Source organism: Peromyscus californicus, unplaced genomic scaffold, assembly GCF_007827085.1.
Source record: "Peromyscus californicus insignis strain IS unplaced genomic scaffold, ASM782708v3 Scaffold_12__1_contigs__length_115047231, whole genome shotgun sequence".
Taxonomy (NCBI): Eukaryota; Metazoa; Chordata; class Mammalia; order Rodentia; family Cricetidae; genus Peromyscus; species Peromyscus californicus.
Window position 1 is genome coordinate 39,733,612 of NW_026294413.1, and position 21,151 is coordinate 39,754,762.

General features: G+C 33.7%; 1 protein-coding gene and 1 long non-coding RNA gene across 8 annotated transcripts in view; one reads left to right on the forward strand and one right to left on the reverse strand.

Moving 5' to 3' along the window:
• Pcdh17 (protocadherin 17) overlaps positions 1 to 21,151 on the reverse strand; it is a 94,530-nt gene that overhangs the window by 53,388 nt on the left and 19,991 nt on the right. For 3 of the 5 annotated variants that reach the window (XM_052732627.1, XM_052732624.1, XM_052732626.1), the window contains exons 2-3: positions 8,538 to 8,596; positions 8,232 to 8,404 (exon numbers count right to left, since the gene is read on the reverse strand). In XM_052732627.1, the coding sequence (XP_052588587.1) occupies positions 8,232 to 8,404; positions 8,538 to 8,596 (232 nt within the window). The remainder of the gene's footprint in view (positions 1 to 8,231; positions 8,405 to 8,537; positions 8,597 to 21,151) is intronic. The other 2 variants (XM_052732628.1, XM_052732625.1) reach the window with 1 other exon arrangement.
• LOC128107115 (uncharacterized) overlaps positions 8,968 to 21,151 on the forward strand; it is a 28,779-nt gene continuing 16,595 nt past the window's right edge. The window contains exons 1-2 of one of the 3 annotated variants that reach the window (XR_008216968.1): positions 8,968 to 9,582; positions 9,823 to 9,952. This is a non-coding gene — a long non-coding RNA (uncharacterized LOC128107115). Of the gene's footprint in view, positions 9,583 to 9,822; positions 9,953 to 10,921; positions 21,059 to 21,151 lie in introns of those variants that run through there. The other 2 variants (XR_008216967.1, XR_008216969.1) reach the window with 2 other exon arrangements.

The window sequence follows — 21,151 nt, forward strand, 5'->3', positions numbered from 1 at the left end:
TTGAGTTTAAACTACCTTCCTTCTTTTTGAAATACTATCTACAATGTCTGGAAGTTTTATCTATCTATCTATCTATCTATCTATCTATCTATCTATCTATCTATCTATCTATCTCTCTATCTAGCTACCTATTTATCAGCAGCATTGTTGACACCTTAAGTGATAAGTTCTCATCTAATTAATTCTTTACTCATTTCTATTAAAATAAGAATTGATCATTTGGAGAAAAGTAATATGGAAATATTTGCTGTGCAGAGCTTTTAAGTCACAAAAATTAAACAATGATTCATTATGGCTCTACTGCAGGCACCAAAACATCTTCATCTCTCCCTGTGCTCACTCCTGCTACCCTTCACTTCCCAAATGTCTTTTCCCTATCACCCTAGCTACATTCCTGTCTCTCAAGACATTGCCAGAAAAAAAAACTCTCTAAAATGAACGTTTGAACCGTTCCCTCCTATTCCTGTCTCTCAAGACATTGCCAGAAAAAAAAATCTCTAAAATGAACGTTTGAACCGTTCCCTCCTGATGATCCAGTGATCCTCCATCTCCATCGTGTTTCACGTCACTGGGCTTCCAGCCACCTCACCAGTCTCACATCTGCCACTCCTCACACTTCCCTACCCACCTGCTCCTAAAAGTAACTTTTCACACATTGCTTCACTTCATCTGTGCTTCTGAGAGGGTCCTGTCACCTCCCTTCCTCCAACTTCACTATGCCAGGTTAACAGAAGGTTCTGCTCAGATGTCTCCTACTCCAGAAATCTTCAGGGTCTTTAATCTGGGCTGAATTTTCCTTCCAGAATTACATGACTCATATGGAAATAAATCACATTTCTCTGATATCATAGTTTATGTACCGAATTCTCTTCAACAATGCAAGATTTTGAGGATCCAGTCTGGACCTTAACACATGTTAGTACCATTAACAGAGTTATGCTTTATTAGCGGAATGAGTGAGCAAACAAATGCATAAAAAGTCCTCTGCATCCATCATTCCTCTGTGCTCCAATGTATCAGGAATTAAAAGTTGGGAAAAGTATAGATATTGTGCACAGCAAGAAATGCTCACAGTCCTAGTGCTTGGCATTAAATAGTACGACATTATCTGTAACTACATCTAGAACAATATATTTCATTATCCTTTGAAAGGTTCATACAATATCTGATCTAGGATCCACAATCAAGTTGTAAAATACGACTGCTTAAATATTCAGATTCATAAGAAATAGAAGGTACTACAGAGATCTAATGTGCCTATTGGGGACCGAATTTTCAACTGTGTGTTATAGAGAAATAGTGTAGAACAGAAGGAGCTGTAGCATGGAAATTTACAGAATTGAGACTTTTATCCCTCTCTGCCACTTCTGTCAGTACTAGAGAATCTGCCTTCTTGTAAAAAGCATGATTACATGTCAGCTTTCTTCTAACCTTAATGACTGAAAATATCACTTTGATTAAAAATCAGAAAACCTCTATACCAGAGTTATGTTATCAAAGTGAAAAAATGCAAAATTTGGGAGAGGGTAGTTTTAGATATATTAAATAAGCAAAATGATTTTATTGCTGTTTAATTAACAGATAAAGTAAATACTATTCTGAATGTTTGTAGTTTAAAGACATGCTCCTAATTTCAAAAAACATGTACTGAATATTAGTAAAAAATTATTTAAAAAAACACAAAAAGTAGATCTTTGCTTTTGCCGGGCTCTTTGAGGAATATAATCATTTTAAGGTAGGGTAAGTTACTCTTTTGGATTGGAGAAGTGGTGGATCAAAATTTGTGAGCGAATTTTTTTTTTTAAGAAAAGTCACTTTTATATGTATTAAAGGAAGAAATTCACAAAATGACATTGAATTTATCATAAATTATTGCACTATTCATAGGAGTGTTTAGAATAAGCAAAAAATATGAGAGAATAAAATCTGTCTGTGTGTTATCAGCTGCGAGATAGGAGAAGCAGATATCTTCACTGAAGAAAGGGGCCACAGAAACTTCATTCGCCGAACTACAGCACAACTGTAATAGACTGTAAGCAAAACCAAACCATAGTGTTCGCAGTATACTGAATGATTTTTTTTCCTACACAAAAGAAGGTGAAGTGAATGCTGAAATCCTTAGAAGGCAACTAAGAAGTGTGAGGCTCCTTATACTGACATGCTAGTGGACAGAAATGGTGTCAGAAAAATCTTAGATGAGTAGAAAGTCCTTGCAAGACTTGGCAAATGATACAATTTTTAAAATGTCACTTATGAGGAAGAAATGTGCCGTGGATATTGCTCTGTTTAAATAAAAAACTGATTGGCCAGTAGCCAGGCAGGAAGTATAGGCGGGACAAGCAGAGAATAGAATTCTGGGAACAGAAAGGCTGAGACAGAGAGACACTGCCAGCCGACATGGTGAGAAGCAGATGTTAAGATACCACCGGTAAGCCACGAGCCACGTGGCAACTTATAGATTAATAGAAATGGATTAATTTAAGATATAAGAACACATAGCAAGAAGCCTGCCACGACCATACAGTTCATAAATAATATAAGTCTCTGTGTGTTTACTTGGTTGGGTCTGAGTGGCTGTGGGACTGGTGGGTGAGAGATTTGTCCTGACCATGGGCCAAGCAGGACCAGGAAAGCTCTAGCTACAGAAATGTCTTTGAAATTTTGTACATGACTTTTTCCTAGCATTGAATATTCAACAGCCCCGTTTTACTCTTCTTACAACAAAATAATTTTCAATTTCTTTCCTAAGATAAATCTATTGTTAATGAGTTTACAGTGGCATATTTAAAAACTGGCATCACAGATTGACAAATTGCTACTAAGAGGATACACTAGGCCATCCCCTCCTCTTGCTGTGTGGAAATGGATTTGATTCTGCACTCATGGGAAGGTTTGGGAAAAAGAAAGGATTTTGTCATGAGTTGGAACTACAGAAACCAGAACACAGAACACTTGAGAATGCAGAAATGTTGGCCTGACTGAAGTTCCTCGTTAAGAGAAAATTTTGAAAGTAGGTCAAATACGTTTGCACTCCTAATCCTCTGGTTGAATAATTTACCTAAGTCTGTGCAGTCTATGTCCACCTAGGTGAGCCAGAGCCTCAACTCCATCTCTTATTTCCCCCATAGCTTCTCTCACTAGTCCTCTATGGGCAAAGGACAAGTTGTTAAAGGCTTCCTAAATTGTCTTCTTCTCAGGCATAATTAAAAATACAGTGGAAATATAGTCATATCCAGGAAATTAGGGTAAGTTATTTGATAGGATGGGGAACAGTCTCCATGAAACTGAAAAATCATAAAACAAAGACAAAATACTTAAGATAGCCTACATATACTTTGATTATAGAGTCCACAAGAAAAATTCAAATACTAACTGAAACAGACAAAAACCACTAACTTTAGTTTCTGAAGTTTCTAAAATATTCTTTAGGGAGAGGAAAGTCAATTATTGACACAATTTAGCTTGGACAATGGAATTAATTGTAGCAAATGAAGGCATTTGACATTTCTAGTCTCAGTTTTCTGTGAATTTTTAATAATTGGGTTTTGATCAAGGACTCTATTGTAAAGTCTGTCTTAATAGACTGCAATTTAAGAAGACAAGATCTCTATAAGTAGAGAAAGGATAGAATACCCATATATTAGGACAAACCTATAGAAATGACTTCTAAAATGAGCTATGAGAACAAATTTCAACCTAACAGCATGTAGGACGTTGAAGAGTTACTGGAAACCTGGCACAGATGAATAAAGTCCTCCAACAATGCCTTAGATTCTCTAATGTGAACCTGCCACCTCTGATGCAGGCTGCCAATAAAGTTGCAAAACAAAATTCTATTCTGCTGGCTTCTTCTGACTTGGCATCAATGAAACATGAAAAGATCACAAGTACTGTTTGTCACTGGAAAAATCAAAACTTACATCCAGCAGGCAAGTGGTTGGCAAGTGTTTATGAAGACATCCATTTACTATTTAGGAATCAAACAAAATGACTGTCTTTTAGGTAATGTTTATAAATTATTCGAGATGAAAACATTATTCTTAACATTAAAGTCATTTATAGGACTTCTAATGGATAGAAATCCAACAGTAAAATACTTCTTTAAAGAAGTCAAAGTGTGACGAGCATTCTGAAGCATAAATCTAAATTTGTTTCAAAAGCTCTTGAAAGAGATTTAGTATAATAAAACCATATATAGTTCACATTTATAAAAAAAGTATTGTTTGTATTTTATTGGGTGTTGATGTAAGTCATTTTTATTCTAAAATATTAATCAATAAAAGGAAAATTGTGTGTTTTTCTCAGTTTCTTGCCATTATTCATAAAAAATGGTTTACAAAGAATTATAAAAATAATTACTTTTCTTACCAGATAGATGTGCTATTAAACTTGTACTTGCTTGTTTTGTAAGGCTATCTAATTTTTTATCTATCTATCTATCTATCTATCATCTGTTTATGTATCCACTCACTTATGTACCTTTATTATTTGATAAATGTTGAAAGGGACACATGGAAAACATACTTAACAAATGCAGAAGAAGGGCACAAAATGCAGTCAAAATAAAAAGAACTTAAGTAAATTCTTTAAGAAAAATTTTAAAACACAGCAAAAGAAACTAAAATAGCTTTTTTTCTCCTGGAGGTTTTATTAACATAAAATCCTTAAAGCTATTGTCAGCTACAGTACAGTACATCACACCTTCAATTAGCTGCTGAATCCTTTCAAGTATTTTTTGCTAAAATAATGGGCAATGCATACTAGTGCTCTGTATTTGGTATTATTAAGCTGATGGCAGCAAAAATACAGAACTATCAGGAGCAGAACAAATGGATGAAAAAATTAACTCCACCAAAATGGAGGAAAAAAACCCTAGCATTTAAATTAATAAAACAAAATCTCAAGATGTCTAAGTCACCTCAAAAAGAAAATCATTTTTATCATTGAAAGTATGAAGAATGTTTTTGGAATTGCTTTTAATTTACGAGTTTGAAATTTTATAATTAAGAAATAAAAGATTATTTTTGTAAAGAAACATCTTTTAAACAGTAAAATAATCCACAGGAAATGTCACAAAAATATAAAATACAATATAGTATTGTTTTTTTAACTCAAATCACATAAAGTATTGTCATAAAATTTGTAAGACAAATAGGCAAATGAGTTATTTTATTTAATTTCTATTCTGGTTTTCTTTAGAAATTGTTAAGATTTAATATTTGAACCCTACATGAGATCATTATTTGGACATGGCTGTCATCATTAATAAAGAAAATTGTCTCCTATACATGTTCACTCAAGTATTTGTGGCACTGCCTGGTGTGATGCTTTTCAAACAAATTAGCAGAATATATTGACCAAGAAAATAGCAATATACTTACTCAACATTTCCAATTTCTTCTGAGTAAACTGTTCATCGTGTAAATTGTATGAAATACAGATTAAAAGGTAGGCTCTGAAAGCATATTTTTTGATATCCTATGCTGTTTTCCTTCAAGTACTACCTTCACTGTTTATGACTGGCACACATTAAAAGTACATACATCCATTAAACGTGAAAGCAATAACACTTATCTATTTGTAAATGATATGAAAATAAATGGATAAGATTAAATGGATAAGTAAAGTGAGTGTTTCATACTCAATCAGTGTATACCAGGGAGTTTGGTTTCCTTCCCTAGCTCAGCCAACATCAACTCAGGTATTAACTTACTCATTAATGGTGTCCTGATATTTTATCAAAGCAACCAACATGAATCAAAATGGCTACAGGAACAAATCCTCTCATTTAGAGACAGTTTTATAGAAAATGCACATGTTTTGTTCATATATATTCCTACTATTAAACATAGGCTTCTTAAACAAGTTAATAAATTCTAATAACCTTTACTTTCTCATGTCAGATAAAAGGAGATTTTTTTTTTAGATATTTCAGGTTAAATTGGTTAATGTAACAAATTTTCCGTTGTTTATACATAGTAGTAAGAACATAATAAACTCTAATTCTGTTCTCTGAATCTAGATAGCCGGGAAGAAAAACAAAAATACATATACATAAGAAAGACAAACAGACAGGTAAGGTAGATTGAACTGAGAGAGATGAGAAAAGGAAAGAGATCTCAACTATACTAGTTATATATGATTATTTGAAGGCAACATTTAGGGCCATTTATTATGAAGTTTCTAAACTTTCATCATTCCTTACTTACATATTAAAATAGATACTTACTAAAGTAATGAATAAAAGAAATGAATAGATCCGTAAATTTAGGGAATATTACAGGTAAGCTTATTATTTTTAAAAACAGAAGGTCTCCTGCCTAAATCATAGATCTCCTAAGTCTACTTTTCAATTTTATAAGAACCTTTCTGTATATTTCACAGCAATGTTTGCAAATGATTTACTTTGCAAGAGACATTACTATTGACAACCTCATTCTTGTATTAGCAATTATTTCATGAGTAATAGTAATTCAAATATGTGATTAATTGGACCTTCTTTTAAGAATGATAGTCACTTTCCTAAGACATTATCTTTTAATATAGAACTTGAAGACATAGTATTTTATTATAATTTATATTTTGAGGAATAATTAGCTAGACATTTTTTTCTACAGGAGAAAATATACCAAATACACTACTGTAATGATTTAATGTATATAAAAGAATCGGAGTTAATTTTTGCAGTGGCTAATGGATTTTTTGCTATGCTTATTATTTAAAAATGTCCTGCAAAGATGTCACAACATATACAAACTTCATTTACTGTATATTGTAGTATAAACTATATTCACAGTGTTATCTCTTATTCTTCTTATTTATCACACACCCAAATGGGCCAGTTTTGTGCTGTGTATTCATATAATAAGATCCAGAAGTAAAATGTGCCTAAAATGTTTATATAAATTATAATGTCACACTCCAAACATGACCATTTAAGTCTCTTCAAGTAGTCATCCAAAGCTAAAGGAATCATGCATACTAAAGAAATATTCCATTTGCTTCTGTTAAGAATAAGTTTTAAAACAGTTGTTTCACCACCCAGGATGCTATTATGGTAAATATATAGAAATAGCCATTCATCTAAACCTTATTATTTAAACAGGTATTTATGTGAGAGCATCCTTAAATCCAATAAAATTTTTGGAGTGAACAAATATTTATTGTTCTATATTGAATATACATTTACTTTTGTATATGTAGGCATAGGCATTTTGACATGTAGGCAAGTACATGTTTATAGTGAAGTTTCACTATGATTTGAAAATCCCTAAAATAGTACTGCAATGCAGACAAAAACTTATCTTGCAAGAATCATCACTAATAGAAGCTACGTGCCCTTAGTTTAAGTATGGTCTCTCACTAGAAGGAGTCTACAATAGTATGTCTTAAACATAAATACTGTTAATATCCTGAAGACTAATGTTCATATAATCTAATTAGGGTAACTTTATTTGCAAAATTTGATTCATGTGACAATTCTTTTCATGGTACATAGAACAGAATTAAAATCTCTTCATTGTCTTACATAGGATAGCATCTTAGTTGACTGTGAAGGAATCATTAACAAATGTCTCATAGTAACAGAAACAACTAAAACATCAAAATAATATGAAGTTATACCAAATGTACCTAAGATAATCTTTTAGAAGGGTAATCCATACACAATATCTTGTATTTCTTTTTTATCTATATCAGTGTAAACAAGTTTATATTAATTTGATATCTATGAGAACATATAGATGTAAATCCAGAGCAGCCGAATCTCTCAGCTATTATTGCATTCCTAAAAAAATCTATTTTGAAACTATAATCAAAGCTAAAAATAAACAACATGGATAAGAAATATAAAATCTGTATCAAGTTTTTTCATCTAAAATTGCTTTCCAATTTGAATAATATAAATGATAGCACAATGTTCATAAATATTAAGCTGGTGCATGTCAAATTTTCCTTGTTAGTCAAACCCAAATTAGGCCCGGTTAGGAAACATCCATAAAATCAGAACCTAGTGTGTAGAGTCAAGTTCCCATTTTAAGAACCTCCAAGGGCAGTTATCCATTGTGGTTGTGATAAGGAAAAGCTTTGTTGTTGAGAATTACTGTGAGCTTCACATTTTCTCATATTATCAACAGTCTAGTTCACTGTGACAAACAGCATTGCTAGTCCTGATAAGCTTATGCAGATGACTTAAGCTTTACACTTGGTAAGCACTGGAAGACATCACTCACCTTGTTCAAGTGGTTGACTTTTAGTTGAAGTAGTTTTCATCTTGAGTGCCTCCCTAACAGACATGTCACAGCAGGAGCCTTTGTTAGTGTCTTGGTCACTGTCAGCCTGATCACTGTCCCCGTGCCCACTGTCTCTCAGGCTGGCTCTTTCTGGGTCCTTAAACGTGGAGCTACTGAAATACATATAAAGAAAAAGAGGAGAAAGTGTTGTCTCGACCAGTTTAAACCTGGAGTGTAGTCTCTTGCAAAGCAATTTTGTCACAAATGCAAATGGGGAAGCCGAGAAAGTTATTTAATAGGCCTTACCTTTGAACAAACTGCTGCCTGCTGCCCATGTAATTGGGCTCTGCGGGAAAATTGTCTGTCTGTGAACGAGAAGGAAAAAAATACGTATAGTTGTACACTGGACAAATCTCCTGCAGAGCAACAAGATTTCCTAGTGGAAAAATGATTAATAATTCAAAAATTCCCTTAATCTTCAGATTTGTACATTTTAATTAAATTGGAAATTGCTGACATGTAATTATGTTCTCAGAACAATTAAATGATTCCGGTCCACAAATTACCTGTTAAAGTAAACAATGAACTTGTCATAACTGGCATTATCCATTAGTACCAGGATGGATAACACTATCTGTGTTGTTTCATTACGTAGATATTAAGATTGAATATTTGTGGGAGGAGTGGGAAAATGACCTAATTTCTCTATATTAAAAGTGTGCATTATTTAATAACTCTCATTTTTATACATAATTGCATCATCTGCTGGGATTCTATGCCCTTCCTGATGTAATATCATGTAAAGTCATCTACTCCATTAAAAGATAGATGGCCTTTCCTCAAAATTTTACTAGAAACAGATACAAACATTTTATGAATGGTTGAATTCATTTTTTATTTCATTCTTAACTATATCCCAACTACAAAAACTATATGCAAACGATCCATTGGAAATGGATATCACTTTCTGGGTCTTTAAGACAGAGTGAAATTAAAAAAAAATTAAAGTTATTTAAGTATTAAGAGTAAAGACATTGAAAAGCCTGTCTTGTCGTTTTTACTGCTTTCAAACTGACATGGATGTCTGCCAACAAGAACTGAATTCTCCTTGTATCTTGGAACAGAGTCTTTTGGGAGAAATAGACTGGATCTTTCATAGATTCCCCTGTACTGTACATTCACACACGATACTTCTTCGTGCAGCTGACTCAGTGACAATGTTTCTCCTGTTTTCTGCATTCCTTCATATCACACAATTATGTGCTGGAGCAGCTCTGGGTTAGTACAAGACCATCCAGCACACAAGCATCAGACATGCGAAGCATGCAACCCATCAAACCAGAGGACCAAGGTAAGGCTTAGTGCAGTGAGATGTGTGCTTTCTTTATAAATGAGGGGAGGGTAGATTTTTTTTATTTTTGTTTTTGTTTTGTTTTCTATGTGTTAATTGAATTTATTTTCTTTGGGAAGTGCTACTGGAAAAAAATTTAAAGGGTTGAAGAAAATATTATACAAATTTGCTTGCCTGTAAGTTTGAGATTATAAAATTACACTCATAAATTTCTTAATCTGTAATCATCTTATTTTGTAGACATGGTGACCTTTATCAAGCTACATGAAAAATTAGGTGAACTGTGTGGATACATGTTTCACTGTAACTCTATTTAACAAACAGCTGGAGGCCTGTAGTTTTCGTCATCATGTACCTGAATCTGGATTCAGTGAGGCATCTTCTTTTTATTCCCATAATGACAAACTAACAACTTCAAGGAAAACTTTGTCTTAATGAATATGGCTAAACTAAAGAGATGGCACAATGTTTACAAATGTGTTGGCTAATTTTAATAGTATCTACAAACGTGGGAATACTACAAATTTTATAAAATATAATTAGTCAATTAAGATGGAGAAAATCTGTATCCAGTTCATTATTACTGCCAGGAAAAAAAGCCTAACATAATTATCTCATAAGGTTTCAGAATAACAGAGTTCAGTATGTTAAGAATAAAGTAAGAGAGTAAAGTGAAATTGAAAGTTAGTTAGAAAATATTGGTGTATACTATACTATAAAGAATATTATGACTCCAATGGTTTTAATTAGGTGAAACTTCTTATGTATGATTTATATTTGGTGATACATAGGATAAAGACTGAGGAAACTTTTTCCTCTCATCCTAAGGACAGTTTCTGAAAATTCATGCATGTTAGTAAAGTAAATTCTCCCTTTGAATAACAGATTATAAAGTGTGCCCATAAATGCATGAATTAATACATGTGAACACAACACATCAGTACTGCTACCTACAACTGTTCAGAGGAAGGTAGAAGAATGAAAAGAAGGTAGAGAAATAGTGATTTGTTGAGGGAAAGAACAAGAAAAAAGGAAGAGCAGAAGGGACAAGCTAAACTACAGAGAAGAGGAAAAGAGAAACAAAAGTACTATCTATGAAGGAGGCAAAGGAGAGAGGGAGTGAAAGAAACATCAGAAAGAGAATGCATGGCTTAGGATCCCAGAGCTTTCAAAACTGCAAACGTAAGAACTTACGATTTTATCAGTAACAAAGTGTCAAATGTTTAGGCGTAATGTCTACTTTTTAATTAAAGTAACTTGGAAAGCAAGAGATTGTATTAGTTTCTGTGTAATTAGCAGAGTAGCCATTTGGCTTTTTTTTTTTTTTTTTTTTTTTTTTTGGTTTTTCGAGACAGGGTTTCTCTGTGTAGCTTTGCGCCTTTCCTGGAACTCGCTTTGGAGACCAGGCTGGCCTCGAACTCACAGAGATCCGCCTGGCTCTGCCTCCCGAGTGCTGGGATTAAAGGCGTGCGCCACCACCGCCCGGCTCGCCATTTGGCTTTTTACAAACATACAACTAATTCACTCTACAAAACACACAAGTTTAATATAGACCGTAAAATTCTCATTATCTATGCTCAGGGGTGTCTGAAAATTCATTTAACATTATCTGACTATTAAATAACACTATTTTCCTATAAAAGAAACAAAAGTAAAAGAAAGTCAGAAGTATCAGCTTCATTCATTAAATTTAAATAGAGAATCTCTTCCAGTTAATGTACAGGACTATACTTTAAAAATTGAGTTCTGGTTTGTACAGGGATGGCTCTTCAAGTTTTAAATCTTCTAAGAGAACAAACATGAGTTCAGACCTTTACAAATCTTTAGCTCTCTGGAGAGTTAGTCCATATTTTCTCATAACAAAACAATTCTGAACTAAAATAAAACTGAATGTGGCTTTCTCTTTTTGTTTTAGTATGGTTATTTTTTGTGACAATAAGCATTTGGAAATTCTTTACTTTTGGGATAAACGAACAAATCAATACTCCTAAGCATCGAACACTTAAGTTGATTAAGTTTTGCAGAATATAAAAATCTTTCTTGATGATTTGCCTTCATTTCTCTACTGGTACTTATCAAAGTTCACGGTATTAAGAAATCATGGTCACATAAGTATTTGTATCAGCAACAATAAATAATAAGCTATTCCTAAGTTATACCACCTTCTGACATATGCTCCTCCTCATTGCATTATGAAGCACAACTCCTAACTTGAAACAAGTAACTGGGCAATCCTTAAAAAGTATACAGTAAGACTTAATCATGTTGGCTGAAATGAGTAACATTTATTTATGAAAGAAAATATGCTATGTCATTTTCATACACCTTAGATGTGAACATAAAGTAGATCATAAATACAGGGAGAAAAGATTTTATATTACTAAAATAGAATAAATGGAAATTCAGAAAGCATCAAACAAACATCAATTGTAAAAGTTCTCTGTCAGCGTGAAACAAATTCCTCAAGTACATTAATTGGGAAATCATGACAATCAAATATATTAGCAAATTAATACTGTAAAACTGGAGTTACAGATGGTTATAAGCCCCTATGTAGGAGTTGGGAACCAAATATGGGTCCTCTGCAAGAGCGATAATTCACTTAACTTTTACTTAACTACTGAGACATCTTTCAAGATAACAACTAGTGTATTTTTTAAATTGAAAAAAATCTATTTTATAATTTCCCCACAGATTCTTCTTATATCTCTTTTTCTCCTTCAGGGTTGAAATTAAGGCAAGTAACAGAAGATAGATTCCAAAATTTAAGTTGGGACTTAGCTTCATTATGCCTTTACATTTCTTAATCTTTACATTTTTATATGATCCTTACTAAGTACTAGAAATTATATCACCTCTAGCACTGTTTTTATTATTTGATTTTGGGCTCAATATGAGTTTTATTTTCCATTTTACATTATAGCCTTGAAATTCTTTCTCTAATTTCAGGTATTGTTATTTATAGGTGATTTAAGGCTAGATATTTTTATACAACTTATGACGTGAGCTAAATGTGCACTAGTGACATGACCTTGTCCTTTGATCTGAGGAACACACTTAGGTTCACAGGCCTCCCATCTGGTAAACAAGAAAGCAAGGTCTAAGGACATCAAGAAAATACTAACAGTTTCAATCCATGGCAATCAAGTCCCCTCAAAAGGTCCCCAGAAATGTTTGCGCTGCCTTGGCTGTCAAAATCATCCTCTTAATAGGAAAGGCTAACTCACTCTGGTTAGTATATGGTTATTGTGGCTAACGAAGCATGGGCAATATTGTTTTATATTTAATGACCAAAGTGTGATTATAATGATCAGAGATTTCATCCCAGCAATATTTACTTAAGTGGTGTGGATGATGGTGAAAAGCTTCCTACAGAACCCAGCTTCCCAAAGCTCACGTGATTCTCTCTTCTTTTTGCAAGGGCATTTCTCAAGACTAGTATTCCACCATTTTTAAAACATTGATTACAAATTCCAATCAAACACCAGGGTTTTTATTTTCCTAATCCTACAAATACTTTACAGAATACAAGAATAGTTTATAATTTTATCCCAATTTTATTTTATTATTATTTCCTCCATTGCAATCTTATAAATAGGATTTATATTTTTATAAATATATATTTCTATCACTTAACTAAGAAATGTTATCATCCAGCTAAGAAATCTGCACAAATGTTCTTGTAGAAAACATGCAGCCATGCACACTAGACAGCATTAGCCTTATACCACTGTCAAAGTTGCAAAATTATTTTGACAATATTCTGCATATGCAATATACCTCAAACATTTACATTAAATATCCTTTAAATGTTTGCAATCATATGCTACTAAATTATCTCCAAAAGTAGAGACAACTTTACAAGGCATAATTCACTTGGAGAATGTGTCCCTTCATAAGATGGCTCCCAGTGTTCCATGTTTCAATCCTGTCTATTTTCCGTTTAAGATGGGTCCTGCCCCTTTACTGAACCTTTAGGTGAGTATCTTAGAGCTGTTTGATTTGTGGATGTTGTTAGATCAATCTTCATGTCCAAATGAAGATGGGCTCTCTTCACAGATTTTAGCATTTTGACTCAGCATCTTTTTAAATGTCAAAAGCAGAACTACTCTGCACTGAGAATGTTTACTCAAATAATGTGCAATTGTATAATCATTCACTATGGAGAGAGAAATGGCCTCAGCAGACAATAGATCCAGATGATCATGCTAGGTATGCTTCAGCTATTATCACTTGCTTTTTCTTTTTACTTAGTATACTGTAATATGAATGTTTGCGGGGGCATATAGTTCTATGAATTCTTAAGCATCTGTAGCTCCAAGCAAAAAGCAGTATAGCAAGCAAGTTGTGTGTCATGCTAATTTTCTCTTGTTGATTCTGGCCACTTCTCTTCACCTTTAACACCTGACAACTAATGACCTCATCTGCATTATAATTATATACTATATATAATTGTAACATCTTACACATGGAATCAAATGGTTTGCAATTTGGGGGAAGTACTTTTATTTTTTTTTAGTTGAATCTAATTTATTGCATTATTAGTTCATTTAGCATTTAAAAAGTGTTTCAGGATAGCACACTGGCTTAGTAGCTAAAAATGCTGTCTAAAATGTGAGTTCCTAGGATACAATTGGGGAAAGGAGAGAAATGACTCTGACAGGTTGTCCCCTTCCCACGACACAAAGACAAACTTGGCCATGTATGTGCACACACACACACACACACACACACACACACACAGACACACACACACACAAATAAGTGTAATAAAAAATAAAAATTATTTCATTTTACATGCATCTAGCTGTTGATTTACTTAATGATATCTAGCTTGACTCCAGTTTGGGAGAAAAGTTTCTATAAATATCCACATGCAAATATTTGTGACAATAATATTAATCTTTGAGGGGAAATCTAGAAATAAACATTTTAGAAATTAAAAAAATATGTTCTACTTCATAAGAAATTGCCATTTTTCTCCAGAATAGCTATATATTTTTGCGTCCCCAAAAGAGTGTAAAATATATTTAATTACTGTTAACCATTTTGTTTAATAAAGGGCTATGTAGTAATGCTTAAATTGAACTTAAGTTGAAACTCCTTATTGCTATTATTGTGTGTGCCTTTTCATGTGCATGTAGGTCACTAATACAATATAATGAATGGATTGTTCAAATACTTTTTATTATCTTGTCATTTAATTTTGAGAGTATATAGTACTAAAAAGTATTCCCCAAATCGGTGACCTGTCTTTAAATCTCATCAAGTGTCATTAGCAAAACTAACATAATTTGACAAAGTTCTATCTTCTCTGGATCTTGGTTTTTGGTTGTGTTTGAAAGTTCTGCTTAAAAACAATAAAGATTTTTTTGCTGTTTCCTTTTTTTCCTGGACTTTATAGTTTAATGTTTTAATTTAGAATTGTGATTCTCTCTCTCTCTCTCTCTCTCTCTCTCTCTCTCTCTCTCTCTCTCTCTCTCTCTCTCTCCTCTCTCTCGTGTGTGTGTGTGTGTGTGTGTGTGTGTGTGTGTGTGTGTGTGTGTGTGTACAAACTGTGAAATGTTGATCATGGTTCATTTCCACTGATGTACTATTGAATTGACTCGTCATTTTTGTCAAAAATCAATTTGCCATATTTGTGCAGGCTGACTTCTGAGCAGTGTCTTTTGCTCCATTGATCTTTGTTTCCCTTCTTGGAATAATGCTGCAGTGTCCTGATTAGTACAGCTTCAATACAGCAGTGTGACTCCATCTTAAGGCTTCTTTTTGGACATTGATTTTGCTCATCTAGTTCAAGTGTGTTTCTGTACAAATTTAAGCATTACCATGTTTGTATCTACAGGGACTCCTTCTACAAATTGAATGGAATTAGGGTTTCTTTATTGATTGCTTGGGGAAGATTGACGTCTCTACTGTCTTCTGTGTTCTGATACATACACATGAGTTGACTGTCCATTTAGCCCTCTGGATACAGAAAAGGAAATAGTGAGTGAAAATGAAAGCAGGTCTTTCATTATTTGTAAACATGATAAAGAAATCAACTAATTGGGGGTCGAGGTAACATACACACACCTGTTTGCTAAAAGCCACTGGCTCTCTGCACACTGCAAAATTCTGCTGGAGGTAGAGTTAAATTTAGATGCTCAGGATTCAGACACAATGTAGAAAAAGTTTGAAAAATTCCTTTGAATTGGGGACACGAGGTTGATTGTACACATTGATGCCAGGGGTTTAAAAACAAAACAAGTTGAATGCTTCCTTTAATTCAAAGGCACTGCTTTCCACACTGCTAACAAGCATTCTTTTTGCAGCAGACTAAACACCAGGGAGTGTTAAGAGGAAAATAATTCATTTTCAGCCTTTTCATACAGACTTTCCTTCTGATAGCTTTGCCTTCCACAGAATATATGGTGCGGTTCTTTTTACATTGCTGAAGTCGGCAACAGCATTTTAAGTCACTACTTATAAAGTTATCCGACAGCATCCATGGCTTTGGAATTTCTAAAGTGCATGAAGCATGGCAATAACTGCATTTATCAGTGGTTTTCAGAATAATACATTTTATACAAGTATGGTATAGTAGACATTTGTGATTTGTTACTAAAGGGATAATAAAACACTGGATATTCTCACCATGCTAAGCAAAAGTCTGTGTCCTTTAAAGTAAGAAAATGGGAATGGTTATGCCCTGTAAAAGAATTTTGCATCCACCACTCAATGAGTATGACTTAGACTTTTAAAGGAGATACAGTGCTGTGTTAAAATCCTCTGCAAATGCTAACTGTTCTATAAATGACACTGAAAACTTTAGTAATTTAGGTGCCAGAATTTAATTATGCAATTTATAGACCTTTAAGAAAATCATCCTTGACAAGAGTAAAGTTGAGATAATCAAAAGGTAAGATGAGTGCTATTTTGTTATCTGAAGACAGATGCAATGTAGAGAATGCAGCTCGTTCCCTTTATATGTTTGCTGGTTGAGTACTGAAACCCAGGGACACTGACAGATCACTAAAAGCTAGATGTGCTTCCTCTTTGGCAGTGGTATAGCACTTGCTGTTACTGGACATCATGCAAGAAATAATATCATGGTTGATGGTTTTTCTTCTAGCACCCTCCCACCTCCATTCACTGCACTCTCAAGCCTTTCTTCCTCTGTGAGTGCAGTAAAGGTGGCAGGGGGAAGTTCAGAGTTCTTTCTTTTCTGCCTTTTGTTATTTCTCAGGCAGACTCCTTGTCTCTGGAGACTGGTTTCTCCCCTGTCTGCTTTCTTTCCATCTCTCAAAAGAGGACTGAAGGAGTGTTTCCTCTAGAAGTGACACCCAAAGTGGGTTCTCTGCAACTGAGACTGCAGGACTAAGAACTCAAACATTACATGTGATCAGCAGAGAGTGATTGCAACTCTGAAAAACATTGGCTTTTTCCATTGGCACCAAGGCTTGTAGAGACAGGAAGAGAAAAGTAAAGGAGCTAAATCGGTAATCGTATTTTACTTATCACCACTGTGAATGCTGAACCTTTTGATAGATGAACATTCCCTCAGAATCAGAATTCATTACTTTTAAGGAATTTGGAAAGAAACATTTTTGTGAACTAAATTGTAGATTCAAACCAGTTTTTAGTAGGCTAATTCACTTAGGAATTGAGGAGATGCTGTGAAAGCCTATGGCACTGTTTGAGTGTCTGTTTCTGGCGTATTTTTGTATGTTTGGCAGTGGTGGATTAGGAGTGCTCTGTCTTATGTTAGGATCTACGAAACAGTATTATTGGGTGTTTATTATTCATTCATCTCAATTGCCAGAGTAGACACACTGGAGTTATTGTCCACATTCATTTTAAACAGAGAAACTGCTGCTAAGGGACTGCCACAGAGTCGCCTGTCATCTACCCAATTCATTTCCAAGCAGTGACACTTGGCAGAGGCTTGCCATGACTCTCCAATTCTATGCTGTCTCTCTCAGATAAGGATGGGAAATAATGCGCCATCTCAATATTTTTAGAAATAAGTTAATGAGAAATTAATGTAACTTTCCTTAAAGGTCTTTTAAAAATTACTGTTATATACTAAGCAAAATAGTACTATTATCATCCCTAAAATGTGACTGTGCACTTTCATGTTAAATGATTTTAATATACTGAATACATATACACATATATACAAAATTTTAATAACTAGATTGTTTTTCTGTGACTAGTAACTTAAAAGGATCATAGTGATCATTTATTATCAAAACTCAAATGCATGCATTAGGCTTAACCATATGATTACCTACCAAAATTATACTGAAAGAAATTGTTAGCACAGGAAATTCTAAGTATTTACATTAGAAATACAAAAGAAATTTAAGTCATTATGTTTAACCAATAATTATACAAAATTCTCAAGTGAAAATATAATAAAAAAGAGGAGCTGATTTCATCTGCCTATTTTGTCAAGATTCTGAGGTTAAAAGCATTAAGAATGTAATGATTTTCTGTTAAATATGGTTCAGTAATCTTATGACTCAAAATATTAAATAATCTGTCAAAAGATAAGATTAATTATTGTTTTGATATAGTTGCATTTTGTAAATGAGAACAAAAAAATAAAAGGAAGAATTCTGTGGTTCTTGTGATTTTGTATCATTAATTCATGTTATCAGTATTACAGGTGAATTCCAATTCTTATTTAAATAAAAAAAAGTTTAAGACTGAGGAAATCCAATGTAAAACTGGTACATGGATTTCTGTTTATGTTCCTTTTCTAACTTTCCATAGGCATAGGGAATTAATTATTGATAAGTATAAACAAGTTAGCCAACTCATTGGTCAATGCATTTTACCATGGCTGGTAAATACTTAGTGGTAATCTAAAGTCTTCAACCTTCCTTATGTGCTGGGGATGTCTTTCTGTATGCTGTGAATTGTTGCTCTGATTGGTTAATAAATAAAATGCTGATTGGCCAGTAGCCAGGCAGGAAGTATAGACAGGACAAGCAGAGATGAGAATTCTGGGAACAAGAGGGCTGAGTCAGGAGACGCTGCCAGCCACTGCCATAAGAAGCAAGATGTGAAGGCAGAACTGGGAAAAGGTACCAAGCCACGTGGCTAAACATAAATAAGAATTATGGGTTAATTTAAGTGTAAGAGCTAGTCAGTAATAAGCTTAAGCAAATAGCCATACAGTTTGTAAATAATATAAGCCTCTGTATGTTTACTTGGGTCCAAGTGGCTGTGGGACTGACTGGTGTGTGAGAGAGATTTGTCCTGACCACCAGCAGGCTGGACCACAGGAAAACTTTAACTACACTTATGGGCTTGAAAGGTAATTTTTCTGTTAAACACAAACAAGTCCCACAGTGATGCAGAATTTTGAATTTCCAAAATGTTAATGCATTAGATCAAATTCCTGCTTTAAAACAAGAGTAATTTAAGACCCAATTGTGGAAAATGATAAAATATTTAAACAATGGTGGGCTTTTGTTCAGAAAGCAGTATGACAAAACAGGAAGTATTTCCAGATTTGAACACATTGTTAAGTAGTCACAGGACATTATTGAATTAATAGGATATCATTTTTCTCTAGCATATAGTAGGAAGTATAAAATTCAGCATCTATGATTCAAGAAGAATAGTCTCCTTGAGTTAGGTAGTCATATATGAAATTAAAATCAAATAAAGTTTCTTTACTAATATTAATATTGGCAAGGAAAAGTGAATAGTCATATCTCTTCTTTTTATCAGTGTCACTTAAATATCCAGTCCTAAAAGTGTGTAGGTTTTACTTTGCCTGGTTATTTTAATTCCAAGAAATTTCTTCCTCTAGGGCAAGAACTGCCCTGATACGATGACAGTTACTTAATAAAACAGTAGCTCAGATTGCTTGAACTCTAGTTTGAAATTTTAAGCTGCTAGTTTCACTTCGTTGAAAACTGCTTAGAATTCATATGGTATAAATTTACTTACACACACATAACTTAAAATGAACAAACAAATAAAATCCTCAATTTTGCTGAGTCATTAATGCCTCACAACAGCTTTTGACCCATGGCTCGTAACATTTTTAAAAGCAAAATTCTATCCAAATCCTGCCATGTCCATGGAATCCTAAGCTGTCCATAGCCACCTTTATGCTTTAGCAATGGGACAGAATGATTATGAGAGATTGCTTTAATCACACACCCAAAGTGTTGGTCATCTAGCCTTTAAGAAAAAAAAAGTCTTAGATATATCTCAATTTTTAATAACATGATTTAAGCATTTACCATTTATTTCTGTACTTAAAAATAGTAAGACATATTGATATTTGCACTATTTTAATTAAGTTATAGCCTAGAAAAACAAAAATAAATCACTTTTTTTCTCTCTAAGACATAGATGTTGCTCATAGTGTGTACGTTTGAAAAGCACCTGACTGAATAAACTGCTCATATTTTTAAAGTGGAACCAAGTGCTAGGTGATTTTTAGTATGTTTATGTTCAATTCCAAAGTACTTAAAACCATACAAACAGTACCGCCATGGGAGCACCTGAAAATGAAATGCACTTAGACACACAAGGCTTCCTGAAGTATATTACAAATTCCTCTAGAGAGCTCTTATGGGAAGAGTACGTAACTGGGTTTTTGTGTTTTTTTTCCCCCAGTGACAGTGCTCTCAGCTCTGTTACTTCAAAGAACGTTCTGTCTCACATCCATGTTTGCTCTTTTGATGCTGTGCTTCATTCCCCACTTGACAAGGTGATAATACCACTGTGCAGCGACCCCCTCCAAGTCCAATATTTCCAGTCACCCTCACCTAGAGTAACAATAAGGACACTATCATTAGTTTTTGAGATGGAAAATACTATCTGTGGAGCTGACCGAAAGTAAGTACTGTGAATCAAACTTCTTTTGATTCAGAATTTCTACTCAGGTCATACATGACTCATCTTTTATGTGTATTACACTTACTATTCCATCCCAGTCTTTTATATTTATCATTGTTGTTTGTATTTTATGGACTTATGATTTTTATCCAAGGAATAATTGTTAATCAAGCATCACTTCTTTTCCAATGCCAGGCTATACAGATTCAAATGGCTTTGCTCCTACAATGGTTTTGCTTTGAAGACGCAGAAATAAAAACATGGAAATCTATGAGTCGGTTTGGTTAAGAATGAAAAAACCATCAGCAATTCTGTGGTTAAATATGAGAAGCATAGACTGTTTCTGGAGTCTCCAATTTGGAAATATTTCTACTATACAGGGCAAGCTAGAGAAAGAAGTCATGACCCTGTGTTCTACAGCAGTTCTGGAAATGTTCAATGTACTGTGTACATATGATGTAAAGAATTTTTCTCCAAATTGATCAGAGGTTCAGGAACTAAGAAGTAGTAATTCATAGCACCAGTTATCTACACTGTATGGTAATCTGATCGACTATGGTCTCCAACATAATATACTAAAAAGCATAAGAACTCTGAATTTTACATCAGATGAACTTTCTGTATACATGTGGGTAAAACTTTTGAACTTCAATTTTTGAATAAGAAAAGGAATATGGATGACTTCGAATGCAATAATAAGCATTGATATTTATTTTTAAAT